The 14,992-nt window shown below is 43.5% G+C and overlaps 1 protein-coding gene across 6 annotated transcripts in view; it reads right to left on the reverse strand.

The window, feature by feature from the left end:
• Positions 1-2,871: 2,871 nt before the first annotated feature.
• ZNF462 (zinc finger protein 462) overlaps positions 2,872-14,992 on the reverse strand; it is a 90,954-nt gene continuing 78,833 nt past the window's right edge. For all 6 annotated transcript variants that reach the window (XM_071455738.1, XM_071455743.1, XM_071455742.1 and 3 more), the window contains 4 exons: positions 14,058-14,281; positions 11,468-11,600; positions 6,916-7,030; positions 2,872-5,967 (listed from right to left, as the gene is read on the reverse strand). In XM_071455738.1, the coding sequence (XP_071311839.1) occupies positions 5,766-5,967; positions 6,916-7,030; positions 11,468-11,600; positions 14,058-14,281 (674 nt within the window). In that variant the 3' untranslated portion in view covers positions 2,872-5,765. The remainder of the gene's footprint in view (positions 5,968-6,915; positions 7,031-11,467; positions 11,601-14,057; positions 14,282-14,992) is intronic.

A 14,992-nucleotide genomic window follows, 5' to 3' on the forward strand; every position in this document is an offset into this window, starting at 1 on the left:
AAGAGCAAAGCAAACCCAAAATCTCCCCAAACAGGCATCATCTTGGGTGTTCTGCTTGATTTGCAGCATATTGTGTGGGTGGTGAAGAGAAAGGACTGGAGAACCCAAGCTGGAATGAATTAAATCTGAAATAGAATTTGATATCTTCTCCTCTATGATGATAATTTTCTATGTGTTAAAGGCTCTTGTGTGCTGTCCCTTGGCAGTGATGCCTACAAACCTAAAGAGAAAATCTGTATAAAATCCACTTTGATTCTGGTAAGAAATCACTGTCTCAGTTACATGCTGTGCCACTGAGCATACATTTAGATGCCCATTTTTTTGCTCCTACCTTTAGATTTGCCTTTTGGTCAGGAACGATGTGACACAGGACAGGCAGAAATGCTGTTCAGAGAAGAGTCAGTGAGCACATCCTCAAAGCAGACATGGGCTTGCAAAAAGAGACAAAGCTGGAGAAGCCAAGGGTTTAGACAAGTCAAGGGTTTAGAGAACACCAAATAAACAGGAATTGGGAAACAGGCTCAGGAGGGAGATCTGGAGATCTAGAGTTCCAGCCTCCTGCCAAAAGAAGGATTATTGCTGACACCAGGCCAGTGGTGTTTGTGATCTCTTTGCTTTGGGGCCAAACAGCTGACTCTCATGGAGCAAAAGTCCTGTGTGTTCTCAGAAAAACACTGAAGGAAGACTCCAGGGTGAGGAAGAGAGCAGAAACTCGGGCCAGCTTCCACTGAACTGAGCACCAGCAGTTGTGCTGAGAAGTTTCCTCCTAGCCTGGGGACTTTTGCCATGCAGGTTCACGTGAAGATAAACGGGCCAGGAGCACCAAAATTTCACACCCACTTCCCAAAGAGGAAGGTTTCCTCTGGAAACCCCACAGATCCAGACTTGTGAGTGACTCTGCCAAGCTTCAGTGCTGTCCCTGAGTCACAGGGCAGCCTCAAAGGCTGAACTCTTCTCCAGAGAGGCTGGATGTTTGGAAGGGAGGGAGATATCAGCCTGATATTCCTATTCCCATAGCAACTCCTGCAGAGCCTTTGCTCCGGGGTGGAATACAAAGGCAAGGGCTCTGCATGGGGAGCATTCAGCCACTGTTCTTCCAGGCTGGAGGGAAATGCCAGCAGTCAAGATAGCAATAATGAGGCAAACATTTACCCAGGCTCCATAAGCAAAGGGAGGACAATGAGCCTGGGAGCACAGTGTGTGCAAAATCCCACTTGTCCCACGGCACAAGCATCCCCTGGGCTCTCAGCCCAAAGAAAGGGACTTGCCCGTGGAGGCAGAGGGGTAATAATGTGGGTAAAGGATCATTTTTGGTAACCATTCCCTTTGCTTCTTCCCTCCCACTGCTGTGATTTCAGCTCAGCCAACACAGGTGATCATGAAGGGAACTCAAGGAAAGACAGGGTGAGACTGTCCCTGCAGTGACAGGACAAGGGGGAGAGGGTTAAAATCACAGAAGAATGGGTTTAGAAGAGATTTTAGGAAATGAGATTTTAGGAAAAAGTTCTTGGCTGTGAGGGTGGTGAGGCACAGGATTCCCAGAGAAAGCTGTGGCTGCCCCATCCCTCAAGGCCAGGTTGGACAGGGCTTGGAGCAACCTGGGATGGTGGAAAGTGTCCCTGACCATGGCAGGGGCTTGGAACAAGATCATCTTTTAGGGTTCCTTCCCACCAAAACCATTCTGTGATTTTATCATCCATTCACATCCTGATACCTAAAGATGGGGATATCAAATGCTTTTGTTTCTAACTCACACAATCCTGACACTAAGCTGGGTGGGAAAATGCAGCTGCAGGGATCTAGAACTCACCCCAAGGTCTTCCATTGTCACATCAGTGGTGTAATTATTATTAGTGATAATAATTGGGCAGCCCTCTCCTCTTTCAATTTAGTCAAAGCGCAGGTAGGCTCTGGGCTAGAACACATAATGTGCAAAATACTTGTAGGCCTTTCTGAATAAATGTTTCTAGAGATCCTTGAAAAATGTAGTGTCTATCATCCCTACCCTTTTCCTGTAAACACAGGTTAAAGAAATAAGCATCTTAACAGGGAAATAAAGTATATCTCTATTTTTTGACTCCTAGGGAAAAAGGCATGAGCAAGTAAAGCAAGATCAAAAGTTTCATGCTGTTTCACAGCATACACATCCTTTGACATCCAACTCCAGAACAACCAAAAAGCTGCTTAAACTGGGGACAGGATCTGATTAAAACATAACCAGATAGGGAAAAAAAAACAACCCAAAACAAGCCAACAACCTTCTGAAATCTTACCACCATGCACTTAAAAAGCTGTATTTAGCAAAGGAAGATTCTGTGACAACACCACGAGCATCACTTTGCGTTTTTGGAGGAGAATGAGGAAATACACCCAGCTCCAGATTTTTTGGGTGAATATCCAGCTCTAGACCAAGAACAGCCTCAGTGCTGGATCCAGCAGGTCATCAGATACTGGGGAATGCAATATTGCAGCAGCTCATGACAGGGCTGAGCTGGTAATCCAAACACCAGCCTGTCTCCATCTATTTTGATCTTCCCATACAAAGTTCCCTGCAAAGTTTCCTCATTTCTCTGTTTGGGTTCAGGAGGAGTCAGCAGAGCTTGGCAGGGAGCCCCTGACCTCTAAAGGATGTTGGGCTGGGGCACATTCAAGGCATTTTTGGGGGATGCTGTAGACCCCTAGACCTGTGTGAGCTAGGGCAAGCCACTCTCCATAACCTGCAGATCAAAAATTCCCGGTGAGGCACTGGAGGAAAGGCTGCAGGAGGGAAAAAAGGAGGATTTTGCTCCCCCCAAGAGCTGCAGAACCAGTAACTTGTAGGGACCCACCTCCAGAGTAACATAAATATAAAAACCACACAAGACGAGCAGGCACTCTTAAAAAGTTTTTATTAATTTTCATTGTTTTTTTTTTTTAAAAAAAACAAACCCGTCAGTGCAACAGTTCAGTATCCCCTTCCTATCCCCCATCAGTAAGCAGTAATTTTAAAATCAGGAAATACCGAGTGCTGAAGCCAATGGGTTAGCATTTTGCTATTATTTCCTTCTGTCAAACTCTGAAAAAGTCCTCTGTATAAATTAAACAATGAAAAAAATGTTATTTTCAATTCTATGTCATTACAGTCAACAGAATCATAATAATGCACCTAAAATGTGTGTCCACAATATATCAGGTATACATTTTTGGGAAAAGAAAAAAAGGAAAAAAATATGACATTCTAAGCTTGTTAAAAGGATAATGGTCCCATATTTTTTATTACAGGTTAGCAAAACAAAATCCAATGGATTACAATATTTACATGTTATTTGAAAAATTAAGTAGTGATAAAAGCATGTCACAATCATTGTTTCTTTTTTTTTTTTTTTTTTTTTCTTTTTCCTTTTTGGTAACCATTACAAACACCCAATCCAGGTATGGAACTGTTTAAATATATTTGAAATGAGGCCAATTAAAAAAACAAATACAGACACAAAATGTGTACTTATACTTGTCCCTCCAATGTGTCTTTTTCTATGATGTTCCCTCCCTATTAAAAAAAAAAAGAAACCAAAACAAAAAAAAAAAAAAAAGAAAAAACCAAAAACAAAACAACAGAAAAATTGAAAGAATCCCCCTAACACACAATTGATGAATCCCCAAAAGCAAAACACCATGCTTCTCAAGTAGCACTTATTCCACAAATGCAACATTTTTGCCATCGCTTTTAAGTAAAGCTCTCCAGGACACAATTTCCTGGAGAGCTTCCTATTTTCCCCCCTCCCCCTCCCCCAGATCCCCCCCAAAAAACAAAAAAAACAAACGAAGACACATGCATTTCTAAAACTAGGTTTCAGTCAAGTACTTTCTACTTTTTGGAAAGAAACTTTTTTTTCAGTTTTTTTTTTCTTTTCTCGTTTTTCTCTTTTTTTAAATTTTTTTTCTGAAATTAATTCTTTTTTTTTTTTTCTTTTTTTTCTCCTCTTTTTTTTTTTTTTTTTTTTTGTTCACAATCGGAACATACCGTGGGCACCAGATCCTGTGTTGGCCGCTCAGGCAAAATCCCCAAATTTGAGTTTAAATAGGCTTTCTACCCAGGGGGTAGTTGCAGGATCAGCCACTTAAGGTATGAAGGTTCCTATCCATTCTACACTGCTCCCCTCATGCTAAAAAGCTAAGGAGGAGGGGAAAAAAAACTCAGCAACTCCATCCACTGAATCGAGTTAAAAGTAGTTCTCCAGGCTCAATGTCGTGTGTAACCAACTCACCTCCGCTTGCAAAAAGATGTGTTAACAACAGACACCCCTCCCTCCCACCACACCAAAACAAAACGAAAAGAAAAACAAAACAGAAATACAAAAAAGAAAAAAAAAGAGAAACAACCAAAAACCCACGCACAAACCACAGACGGAATTAAAAAAAAAAAAAAAAAGAAAAGAGAAAAAAAAAGGCAGCCAATCTCAACGAAAATTTACAGTTGTGAGACTGATAGATGTTAATATGACAAGCAACAGAACGGTTATGAGGACCCATGTGTTTGGCCCATGAGCTGCATAGCTGTGCTGTAAGTTTGGTTCTTTAGTTTTTTTTATTTTTAAAGTTAAAACTTCTTTGTTATCTCCATTATGTTTAAAATTAACGAGGACAACGACGACGACGACGACGACAGTGACAACAAAAAAAGGTTCTATTCACAAGATCTAGTCTCCTTTCCCTGTCCCCCACTCAAAAAGAAATACTCATTTTTACATGAGAAACTTAATTGTGCTGTATTTGTAACACCTCAGGCTGATAGAAAACAAAACGTGTGGCAAACAAAACCGCACAATCAGTCACATGAAATCTACCAAATACTAAAATTATAACTGAATACTAACAAACAGCTTACCTGGAATAAAGGATGACAATTCACAAACAGTTATCTAGGAATTAAAGTATCTCTCTCTTTTTTTTGTTTTTTTTTTTTACTAAAATAATTAAAAAAATCACAGTATTTTAAGAAATAAAACCCACACTGGGATTTTAAGCACAATTTGTTTTTCCTTTCTTTAAAACTTTTTTTTTTCTTCCTCCATTCACCACCTTGCCCAGCAGTCTCTCTACATTTAACCACAACAACAACAGGTAGTACTGACAAATGCAGAGATCTCCCTTGGTTAATTCTGAGGTACTAGGAAACAGGTGACTGTTTTAAGCAAAGCAGTTTCTGTTTTGTTTTTTTATTTTTTTCTGTTTTCCTTTTTTTTTTTTTTTTGTTTTCCCTGTGGTGGTTTTTTTTTTTTATTTTCCTTTTTTTTTTTCTTTTTTTTTCTTTTTTTTTTTTTAATTTTCTTTTCTAAAGCAATTGCTTTCAGTCTGGAAAAGCGTTATGTATTAAAACTAGAAAAACGCACACAAACTTGTGCGTCTAAAAGTTGTCCCCCTACCACTTCTTCCACGCTCACGACGCTTCCACTCATAAAACAATCGAAGTCTCCACTGCAAAGCACGATGTGAAATGTAGGAAAAACACGGGGAGTTTTGCTTCATTAGTCCAAAGATGAGCGTAAACTTCCCATCGTCAGATCCGGGAGGAAAACAAAGATGCAGTGATGTAATGGAGCCACTTATTCCATCACTTAAATAACTTTAATATACACACACTCACACAGGTACCAGTGCTTTGAAAATAGATCATTCAGTCCTAAAAGCAGCTTTATTTCTTCCTTCTGCCTGCCCTGCCCCGCCCCGCCCCGCTCATCACTGTTCAAGTACTGTCGATTAGAACCACACCAAACTCGCTTTTTTCCTTATTCGTTTTTGGCCTCCGGGGTGTCCAGGAGAGGTTGGTCAGCAGCCACCATGCTGACAGCTGTTTCCCCAGTGTGGGAGTAGTCCAGCACCATGGCCTCGATGCTTTCCTTCTCTTCTGGCAGCGTGCTGGCCGTGTCCTCCACGTCCTCCTTGGGCTGGCTGTCCTCGCCGCTCCTGTGCTTGCTCTCGTTCAGCGCCCTGCAGGAAACAGAGGAAACAGAGGAAACAGTCAGGGCACACAGCAAAGCCAGCCCGGGCCCGTCACAGGAGGGACAGCAGCAGATCACTCTCCAAAAAGGCAGCCACGCCACTGGTTCCAAAGGAAGGGAGGAGGAGGAGGAGGGAGGAACTTGCTGGTGAGACATTCTAGCCCTGAAACGGAATCTTTGTTTGTTCTGCGCTGGGACAGGTTTGGGGTCAGAAGGAAGAGCTCCAACTGTGACACCTGAAGCTTATTCCCATCTTCCAGGTCCCTTGTAAACAAGACTTAGCAGGCACCAAAGGTACAGGAAAGAAGTGCTTTTCCCAAAGAGTTAATGAAATCCAATAAAACTTTTCATAGGTTACAGCATTTCCAGTACTTATGCTCAGACTTACATTCTCTTAAGGCTAAGAGAAGTTATTGTTTCTCATTCCATCGCAGTTAACCCACAATATTGTATTCAGATGCTTCCCACATGTCAGCAGCCTTGAATGAAATCTACTCTTTGAACAAACTCTGGCTAGAAAAGAGGTCTCTGATACCAGTGAGATCTACATCAAAAGAAGGAAACAGATTGCTCCAGAGATTCCTATCTGTGATGTGTATCATCTCACAGTATGCAAACTGCCCTAGAGAGGAAAATTTTTTTTAAAAAAATCAACAGCACACTTAGGGGAAGTTAATCCTGGCCAAGAGGCATTAACCTAGGGACAATCTTAAGTTTTAGAACCACAGTTAAACCCTACAGTTTACAGCCACCCTGGGCAGCAGAGTTAAAAAGGACGCAGAGACATTCGATGACTACCCAACAACAAATTTGGTCTTCACAGAAATGTGTTGGCATTTACTGCAGGTTTCTGGGAGGGCAGGGGTGGGGTGGGGGGAACATACAGAGATCTACTGCCACCTTTGGCTGCTTGGCAAGGGAACAGAAAGCAACTCACATGCCATGCCTCAGCACGTGCCGCTCCCACTCGGAGCCCTCGGTGAAGGATCGGCCGCAGAACTCGCACGGGAAGCGTTTCTCTGGAGCACTGCTGTCAGGAAACATCATGGGATCTGGGAAAAAGACAGCACAGCCCATGAGCTCAGAAATGCCAGGGCAAGAAGGGAATTGCCACCACAGTGATCCTGCTCCGGGTCCTCTCTGCTGCACCTCTCACTCCAGAGAAGCAAAAGGACTTTCTTGTCAAATAACTGGGAAAGCGCAGCTGCCGAAAAGAAAAGTGACACTGCAAGTGACAAATCCCACCCTAGGTCTTAAAGCATCTCTGCAAGTAAGGTTAACAAGTTACTAGACCCTGCTCCTCTATTTCAACAAATGAGGAGACTGTGGAATTTAAATTCTGAACCAAAAACTGCAACTTAGGAAAGCAAAATCAAAAATCCCCACTCAAGTCCGCCTATAATTCTGGAACCAGTAGTACAAATTTCAGGAAACACACGGATTTGGTACATTTAACATGTGTTTCCTGTAATAGATCTTAAAGTCTCATGGATTAAGCGAGACTTTAAGATGCTGCTGCATCTTAACTGCATAGGTGTTTCGTGCTCACCCTAATCTTTCACACAAAGTGCTTGGGGCCTCATTTGCAGAAGCGTCAAGCACCTTGTAATATGAGTGAAGTCACTGGCAGCTCAGGGAATGACATTCCAGAAAGCCAAGCTCCATGTGAACACAGCCTGCTCTGACAAAAGATGAAACATTTTCTCACAAATTAAGAAGATCACCGCACAAGCCATTGAAAATAATTGCATGAACTATCTCACTTGATTCTTTTGCTGGAAATGAGACAGCACCATCTGCTCAGAGCATTAATTCCTTAGCAGGGATTATCTTAAGCAAGAAATCAACAGAATGTCTTTCTGACTCCTCCTGAACTACATAATAAAAGAAAAGGGATTTTGCTTAATTTTGGTTCTGATCTCTGCTCACTTGATTTCTTCACTCTCAGACTTACTCTGTTCAGGACCAGCCTGTGAACTCAAAATTGCTCACACATCCCCTATTACCCACACCTAAGTCCTGCAAATGCATTTTTGTGACACACTTCTCACTAGTTAACCTTTACTTCAGTTTTATATGGAATGGTTGTTGACATGATTTTTTGACCTCTTCCCATGAAAGGAAAAAAAAAAAAACCCATCCACTTTGTATTTCTTATTGTTGGGGGGCTCATTTATTATGTGGTTAAATACCATAAAGCTGCTGTGTTGGGGAACACCAGAATGCAAGCAGCAAATGCCATCAGCTCAGTTTTTTTACATCTGGATTTTTAACACCTTAAGCATGGCATAACATAAACAAATGTTTAAACAAACTGCAACACACAGACTGGTCATGACACAGGGAAAAATATTTTTGGTGGTTAATAGTTTTGGAAGCAAATGCTGCTGATGTTCTGTTTAAGAGTATAGCTACAGATGGAGCTTGGAGCAACCTGGGATGGTGGAAGGTGACCCTGGCCATGGCAGGGGTGGGGCTGGATGCTCTTTAAAGGGCTCTTCCAACCCAAGCCAGCCCATAATTTATACCTGCAAATCCCATTAAGTTTAGCAAGTGTTACTCTAGTAAATCCACCACCCCTTCAGACAACACCATCTTGCTCATCCTACTCCCCAGTAACTTTTGCCTCTAGGGATGTGAATTTGGGCTGCTTCCCTGGAGAATTATCAGAAGCTGCTCTTTGGGTCCTGCAGAGGGGAAGCAACACATTGCACACACACCTGACCTCTCTGTGGTTTTGCTCTGTCACACATACAAACACTCACTGACACTTAATTTTTGCCCATTATGGAAAAACACCTCTTGATCTGCTGAGACCAAGACATAAAGATCAGTAACAACGTCTCTGAGGCACAGCTCTACCTGGAAAAGCTGCTCTTGACATGGTCTTTTATTCTCCTTTTATTCTATATCCTTTACCACCCCTTCCTTTCCCATCCAAGAGTGCTGCCCACCTCTGCCTGTCCACATGGACAATGGCCTTTGCTTGGTCCAGCAGCCCGTCTGGAGAAGCCACAAGTTCTTATCTGCACCTTCAGTACTGCACAGAGCAGCTTGAGTCAAAGTGGTGAATCCAGGGAAGAAACCCTGATTCTCCCAAGGTCACAGACCTCAGACAGATACCTGGAGCACTCTCAGCAAATCCCACTTCCTGCTAACACCACAAAGGCTGGAATTGCCAAATGCACCCCAGCAGCACCCAGGATTGCACAGCTTGATGTGGTTTGGAAGCTGTGACAGCATCAGCCACTGTGACAGGCTCTGTTTGAAACCAAAGGTCTGGCTTTCTGCTACCAGGGCAAACCATTTCTGGGTCAGAAGGATCTCCTGAAAGTGCCTAGGGAGATGCCAGCATGCATCCTTCAGTTCCTGTCTCACTGGGACATTTTTCAAAAATCTTGCACATTAAGAGTGGAAATTCACACAACTTACCTAGAAAAATACAATCAATACAAGTGGATCTTTTCTAATATCCTTGTTGCAGTGTTTTCTGTATTGTCTATCTATTTTACTATATCTACTACAAATGTTTAAGAGGTTGAAAAGGACAAAAAAAAAAAAAAACCTTGAAAAAAACAATGGTGAAACATCAACCCTACAGGCCAGAGAAAAAAGAACTGCTGCAAAGCAAACCTGAAAACACGCCTGAATTTCTTAGGCTGGTCATCCAAACAAGCACGCAGAAATCATTTTAGCCAGCCACAGATTAAAGAAAACATAGAGGTGAAAAAAAAAAAAGAGTACAGCATCATCAAAATGCTGCCTCGCTTAACTCTGCAACACGAGGACAGCACATCTATTAACCCTTGCCCATGTGACACTCCAGCATGGAAGGTGATGGTTTTTATACTTCCAGGGTGTAACCTAAAGCCAATTTAAACAATGAACTTCACCTTGGGCTGCCCCTGCTGCACATGTGGCACATGCACAGGGATCTGTGGGGCTTGGCAGAGAGCACTTTCTCCTCCTTGGTGCGGGCACCACAGCCTCCAAGGTGACCTCAGCACCTGTGCCCGTGTGTAATGCTCAGGTAATCCTCACAAGGACAGCTTGACTCCTCACCCCCTGCTCGCTGTGGGTCCACACAGGACATTAATCAGCCTGCTGCATCTGCAGCTGAGGTGAGCTGGTGCTTTAGTCAAATCATGGCACAGTCGCTGCTCCAGAGGAAGCCAAGAGGGCCGGAGCTGTCCCTGAGGAATGCTGAACTCTGAGATGCACATGTGGAACTGGCATCCCTCCTATGATTTTTCTGCCTTCTAAGACCTTGTGCAGGGTGTTTTTCTCTAAAACATAAATGGTTTCCTATCCAATTGGCTTGCATTCTCATTTAAGTTAAAAGCCATCACTAAGTGCTCCTGAAGCGCTGCTGATAAGCACAAACTGAATTCATGCTGCAGGGACACAAAATAAAATCCAAGATGCTGGGGTCTTGCTGTTATAAGGTAAGAAGCATGATCTGAACCCCCCCTAGTTCTATAAAATACCTGTGAATCCATAAATGGGAATTTTTCAATGCCTGAAAACATGTACAGAGATGCCTTTTTTTTCCTTTTTTTTTTTTTTTTGTGAAAAGCTCTTGAGTGAGTTTGAAAGCTAAAAATCAGGAGGAAAATGTTCACCAAACATGGTGGTGTACCTTCAGCTGAAGTACACAGAACTTGGCTAAGTGGAGCTGTCAGCATCAAGAATTGGGTGGCCTGTCCTTCAAACCATGAGGGGACTAAAGATATTAAATGGTTGTTGCATTATAGGATGCATTGTTGCACCAGAACAAAACACAGTTACACCAGATATTGGAATAACTTGCCTTTCATGCGAGAAGGTTGTTGGAAAGGAAACCCTTCATTTAATTATCAGAGAACTTCTTTTTTCTCTGCTGATGTAAATTCAACCAAACCAAAATTATATGGCCTAGCTTTGTTGAAATCAGTGGGATTACTCCTCAATACAAACCTAGGCACGTATTTAAATATAAAATGGCACAGACAGGTGGGCATGGATGTACCCTGGCTCTGGAGCTGCCAACTGCAGCAAATGCAAACAGGGCTGACTGTCTGACAAAGAATGCTGGGCAGAGAGACAGATAACAGCCCATAAAGCAGCCCTTCATCCCCCACTTGGGCAATGCCAAGTGAAAGCTGGAAACTGGTTACCAAAACAGAAAATCTGACAGGCCCCTAAAATACACTTACATAGTTTTCCAAGCCCTCATAGATGGTATCTGAACAGGCAGATTAGTCACAGATGCTATCTCATAGCATGTATTCTTTCTGAACAGATAAAAAACTTGTAAGGAGGGTTAGAAACACAAGATTCCCACAGGAGCTGTGTCTTCAGGAAATTCAGTAGGATTCTGTTACTATTTCTGCAGAATATGTGCTGTCCACTCAACAGCTGACCTGGCATGGTTGGAGTGGTGAGGCAGGTTGCAGTGCCCAAAAAAATCCAACAAAACCCCCCCCAACACATCAAAGAGCTGTACTGACCTCTCTCTTGAGCCTTGGGGCTTAACTCTTCTTCTTTTTCTTCTTCATCACTGCTAGAGCTCTCTGTTTTCCCTTTCATTTGCTCCAGCTGGTCCAAGTTAACCCGTCCAACCAGCTCAAAATTACGACTCACCTTTGAAAGAAACACTTCTGTTAGCACTCAGCACAATCACCAACCAGCCAGAAAAGTGGCCACAAATGCAGAACAAAACCAGGTATACCCCAAAGCCTGCTCAGCTCGAGGTGACATGCAGTCCCCATAACCAAATTAACCCTCTTTTATTTCCAGGGGCAGTGATTCTTCCATTGCTGTTTATTCTGCATTTCTCATTTCTGGTTTCTTTTTGGTAATTAATGAGATTGGGTAAACTCCGCTCATTTCTTCATCCAAGAAATGTAAAACATCAAGTCGTATCCTCATTTTTATGGCATTATTCAGCTGCTGTGATCAAACACTGCTACCACACATCCACGCTGAAGGGGAACTCTCTGTGACGGGTTCATTCAGCTTTATTCATGAAAGGATGGTTCTTTTTTTTTTTTTTCACTGAGCACATGGCTGCTGTGTGGCACATACACTCTCACTCATTAATAACAGATTAATTTTCATTACGCCCGGGCTGCGAAGTGCTTTGCAAACTGATACAGCAGCCTATAATGGGAACACTTCACCCAGCAGTCAAATTCAGCTAACCCTGGGGTGAAATGCACCCAGCTACTTAACAGCTCACAGCAGTATGTATGAAAGGAGCAGCTCAGGGCACAGGAGTCAGGAACTGCTCCACATCCAAGAGGAGCAGCAGCCCAGATTTACAGCGGAGGCGGAGAGCGTGGAGCGTGACCAGGACACCGAGGCTAATACTTGCTGCATGACAAGCGCCCCCTGAGCTCATTGATCACTGCTGGGAAGGGTTTTGGACTCATCTTTCATGCAGAGAGACAGCCCTCCAGCAGCAGCACAGGCACTGAGCCAGGCGGGCAGAGGGGATGCAGAGGGAGCAGTGAGCGCAGCGCATCCCGCAAGGGGCTGAGTGAAACAGCAACACCCACTGGCTGCTCTTTACCCCTCTGTGGGAAAGGAAATGTGAACGAGCCCAAGGAGGATGTGGAGCAAGCTGCAGGGTACATCCAAACAGCAAAGGATCCTGAATATGGAGGTGTGAGGGTTCCTAGTACTGGGCTACAGACAGTTGTGATCAGGCTCTCGAACTTAACACATCACCCACAGAGGTTTAAACAAACAAACAGTGCAAGGCACTTGATTCAACTCAGCTCATGTGAAGGAAACTCTTTTTAAGGTGCACTGTACAACCTGGGTAGTATCTGAGCCCAGAACTTAAGACACAAATTGCAGAGGTATAATTTACCCCCCAAAAACGGGGAAATGATACCTTAAACTACCAGCACCACCACTGCAGGTCCAGATCAGAAGGGAGAGCTAAGTTAAGGGAATAATTATCCCAGACTGATGAACTGTGTCAAAAAACCCCAAGCAATAGTTCCTCTTGGGACACAGCAGGCACCAGGAGGTACAGAACTCCTTCTGTACCATTTGAATCACAGAAGATTCTCCAGAAGTAATAAAGATGGCAGAGAGCCTAGCATGCCAACATAAATTAACAAAGTTTGGTTTTATAAGATGGCCAAATATTTTTTGAGCATGAAAACTGTTGTTTTGTTTTTTTTTTTTTCCCTGGGATTCTGCTGCTAATACCTTCCATATATATTTGGCTTTAAGGAAAAGTCATTCAGTCAATGAAGCTTTTAGTGAGGACCTTTAGTGGGCAGCTAAGCTCCAAGAGGGGAAGGCATATAGCTGCCTCCCCTGGAAACCTGCCAAGGAAGCACTCTAGGAAATATTCCAAAACACATCTCAGTTCTAGAACTTACACATTTCTCAGCTACAGAAATTCAAAGCTAGCAGTCTGTGGAGAACCTTTAATGACTTCTCAAAGGCTGGACCAGATATGCTCTCAGGTAATCCACAAAAACTCCAAAGCAGTCTTAGCTGAGGACCTGGTTAGACTTGCTGTTTGTCTTTCCCTTGTTAAAGGTAAAAGGGGATGTATAGACCTCTTTGTTATTAAAATATGCGTGGCATGTCATGCTGCTGAAGTTACCAGAGCAATCCTGTGTTTGGAATCTCCTGCCTTTCACAGGGGCTGAATCACACTGCCTTGGTATTGTTCCACAATTCTTTCCCCACCCCCCCTTTAGATAAACCCAGCATACACAAGAGCCTTCTCCAGATAATCACACTCTGCAGGCAGCAGCAGTTTGCTAATTCTGATCAATCTGAACAGCTTCAGAAAGGATTATTTTTCAGTTTCTGAAGAAACGACAACAACAAAAAGATAAATAAAGAGAAAAATGAGAAAGGGGAGCACCACGTGGGATTAGTTTTCAGATTTGGGGAGGAGGAAGAAAAAATAACCCAAAGGGAAGCACAACATGGGATTAGCTTTCAGATTTGGGGAGGGATAAAAAAAAAAATAACCCCGGTGTCAAGCTGGCTAGCCAGACATGCAAATAAATGAATTCAGCATTTGCAAAGACTAGATCGCCACAAATTAAAGCTAATGGGTCCTACCTTGTGCTCATCTCGAAGGTGAGCATCCAGCTCCTCTGTGTGTTTGGTCTCATAGTAGCAGAGTTGGCATTTGTAAGGTTTCAGTTCATTGTGCTTCTCTATGTGCTGCTGCAAGCTCTCGTCACTGGAGCAGGTGAAGGTACACTTGTCACAGCGGAAAACGACTCCCTGCAGGTACTTGGACAGCTTGGAGCGGCAGACCTCGATGGGAACCACCCTCTCCTCTGTGGGGACAGCACAACACTCACTCAACAACACCAGGAAAACCACCCTGCCCCTCTTCATCTCCGAAAGCCACAAATGCAGGCGTCCTCTGTGACTGGTGATGGGGTGAAGAGGATGGGAATGAAAAAGTTTGGGGCCAAGCGAGACTCCCATCTATAAGTCAGAGGAGCAGAGCCTAGGAACACAAAACTCAGCCATAAATCAGCCCAGACCAAAAGTTTGTTTTTGTTCAGTACTTGACAGCAGCTGGGAACTGCTTCTATAAAAGAAATAAACAGGGGAGCTGCAGGGTGTGCTTCCCTAAGCATCATACACTGCTGGCTCTGCACAAATTGGAGCTGGTGTCCTCATCACCACACCCAAACCTGCCCTCTGGGGATTGAGAAGGTGAGCAAGGCAGCACTTCTCCCTGGAAAAAGGCTGTGCAAGTTCAGCCAGCAGCAGAACTTCCTGAAATACCCAAAGCCCAGACTCTGCACGCATGATGTACTGAAAATGCCCTTGCTGAGTTTTTAAACTCTGCACTCCCTCTAACAAAGCAGTGATGTTTAACAGAGCAGCAATTAATTTCGGTCATTTGACACAGCCAGAATCTGATGTGCCTCAACACTCATCTACTGTGGTTCCCTCCATGCTGTGCACACCAGAGAAACCCCAAATCTCACCCTTCAGCTGAGGGTCACCAGCAGATCCTCATTAAGGCTTTTGTT

Source organism: Agelaius tricolor, unplaced genomic scaffold, assembly GCF_023055355.1.
Source record: "Agelaius tricolor isolate 1412-34295 unplaced genomic scaffold, bAgeTri1.0.p SCAF_53, whole genome shotgun sequence".
NCBI classification, from domain to species: Eukaryota; Metazoa; Chordata; class Aves; order Passeriformes; family Icteridae; genus Agelaius; species Agelaius tricolor.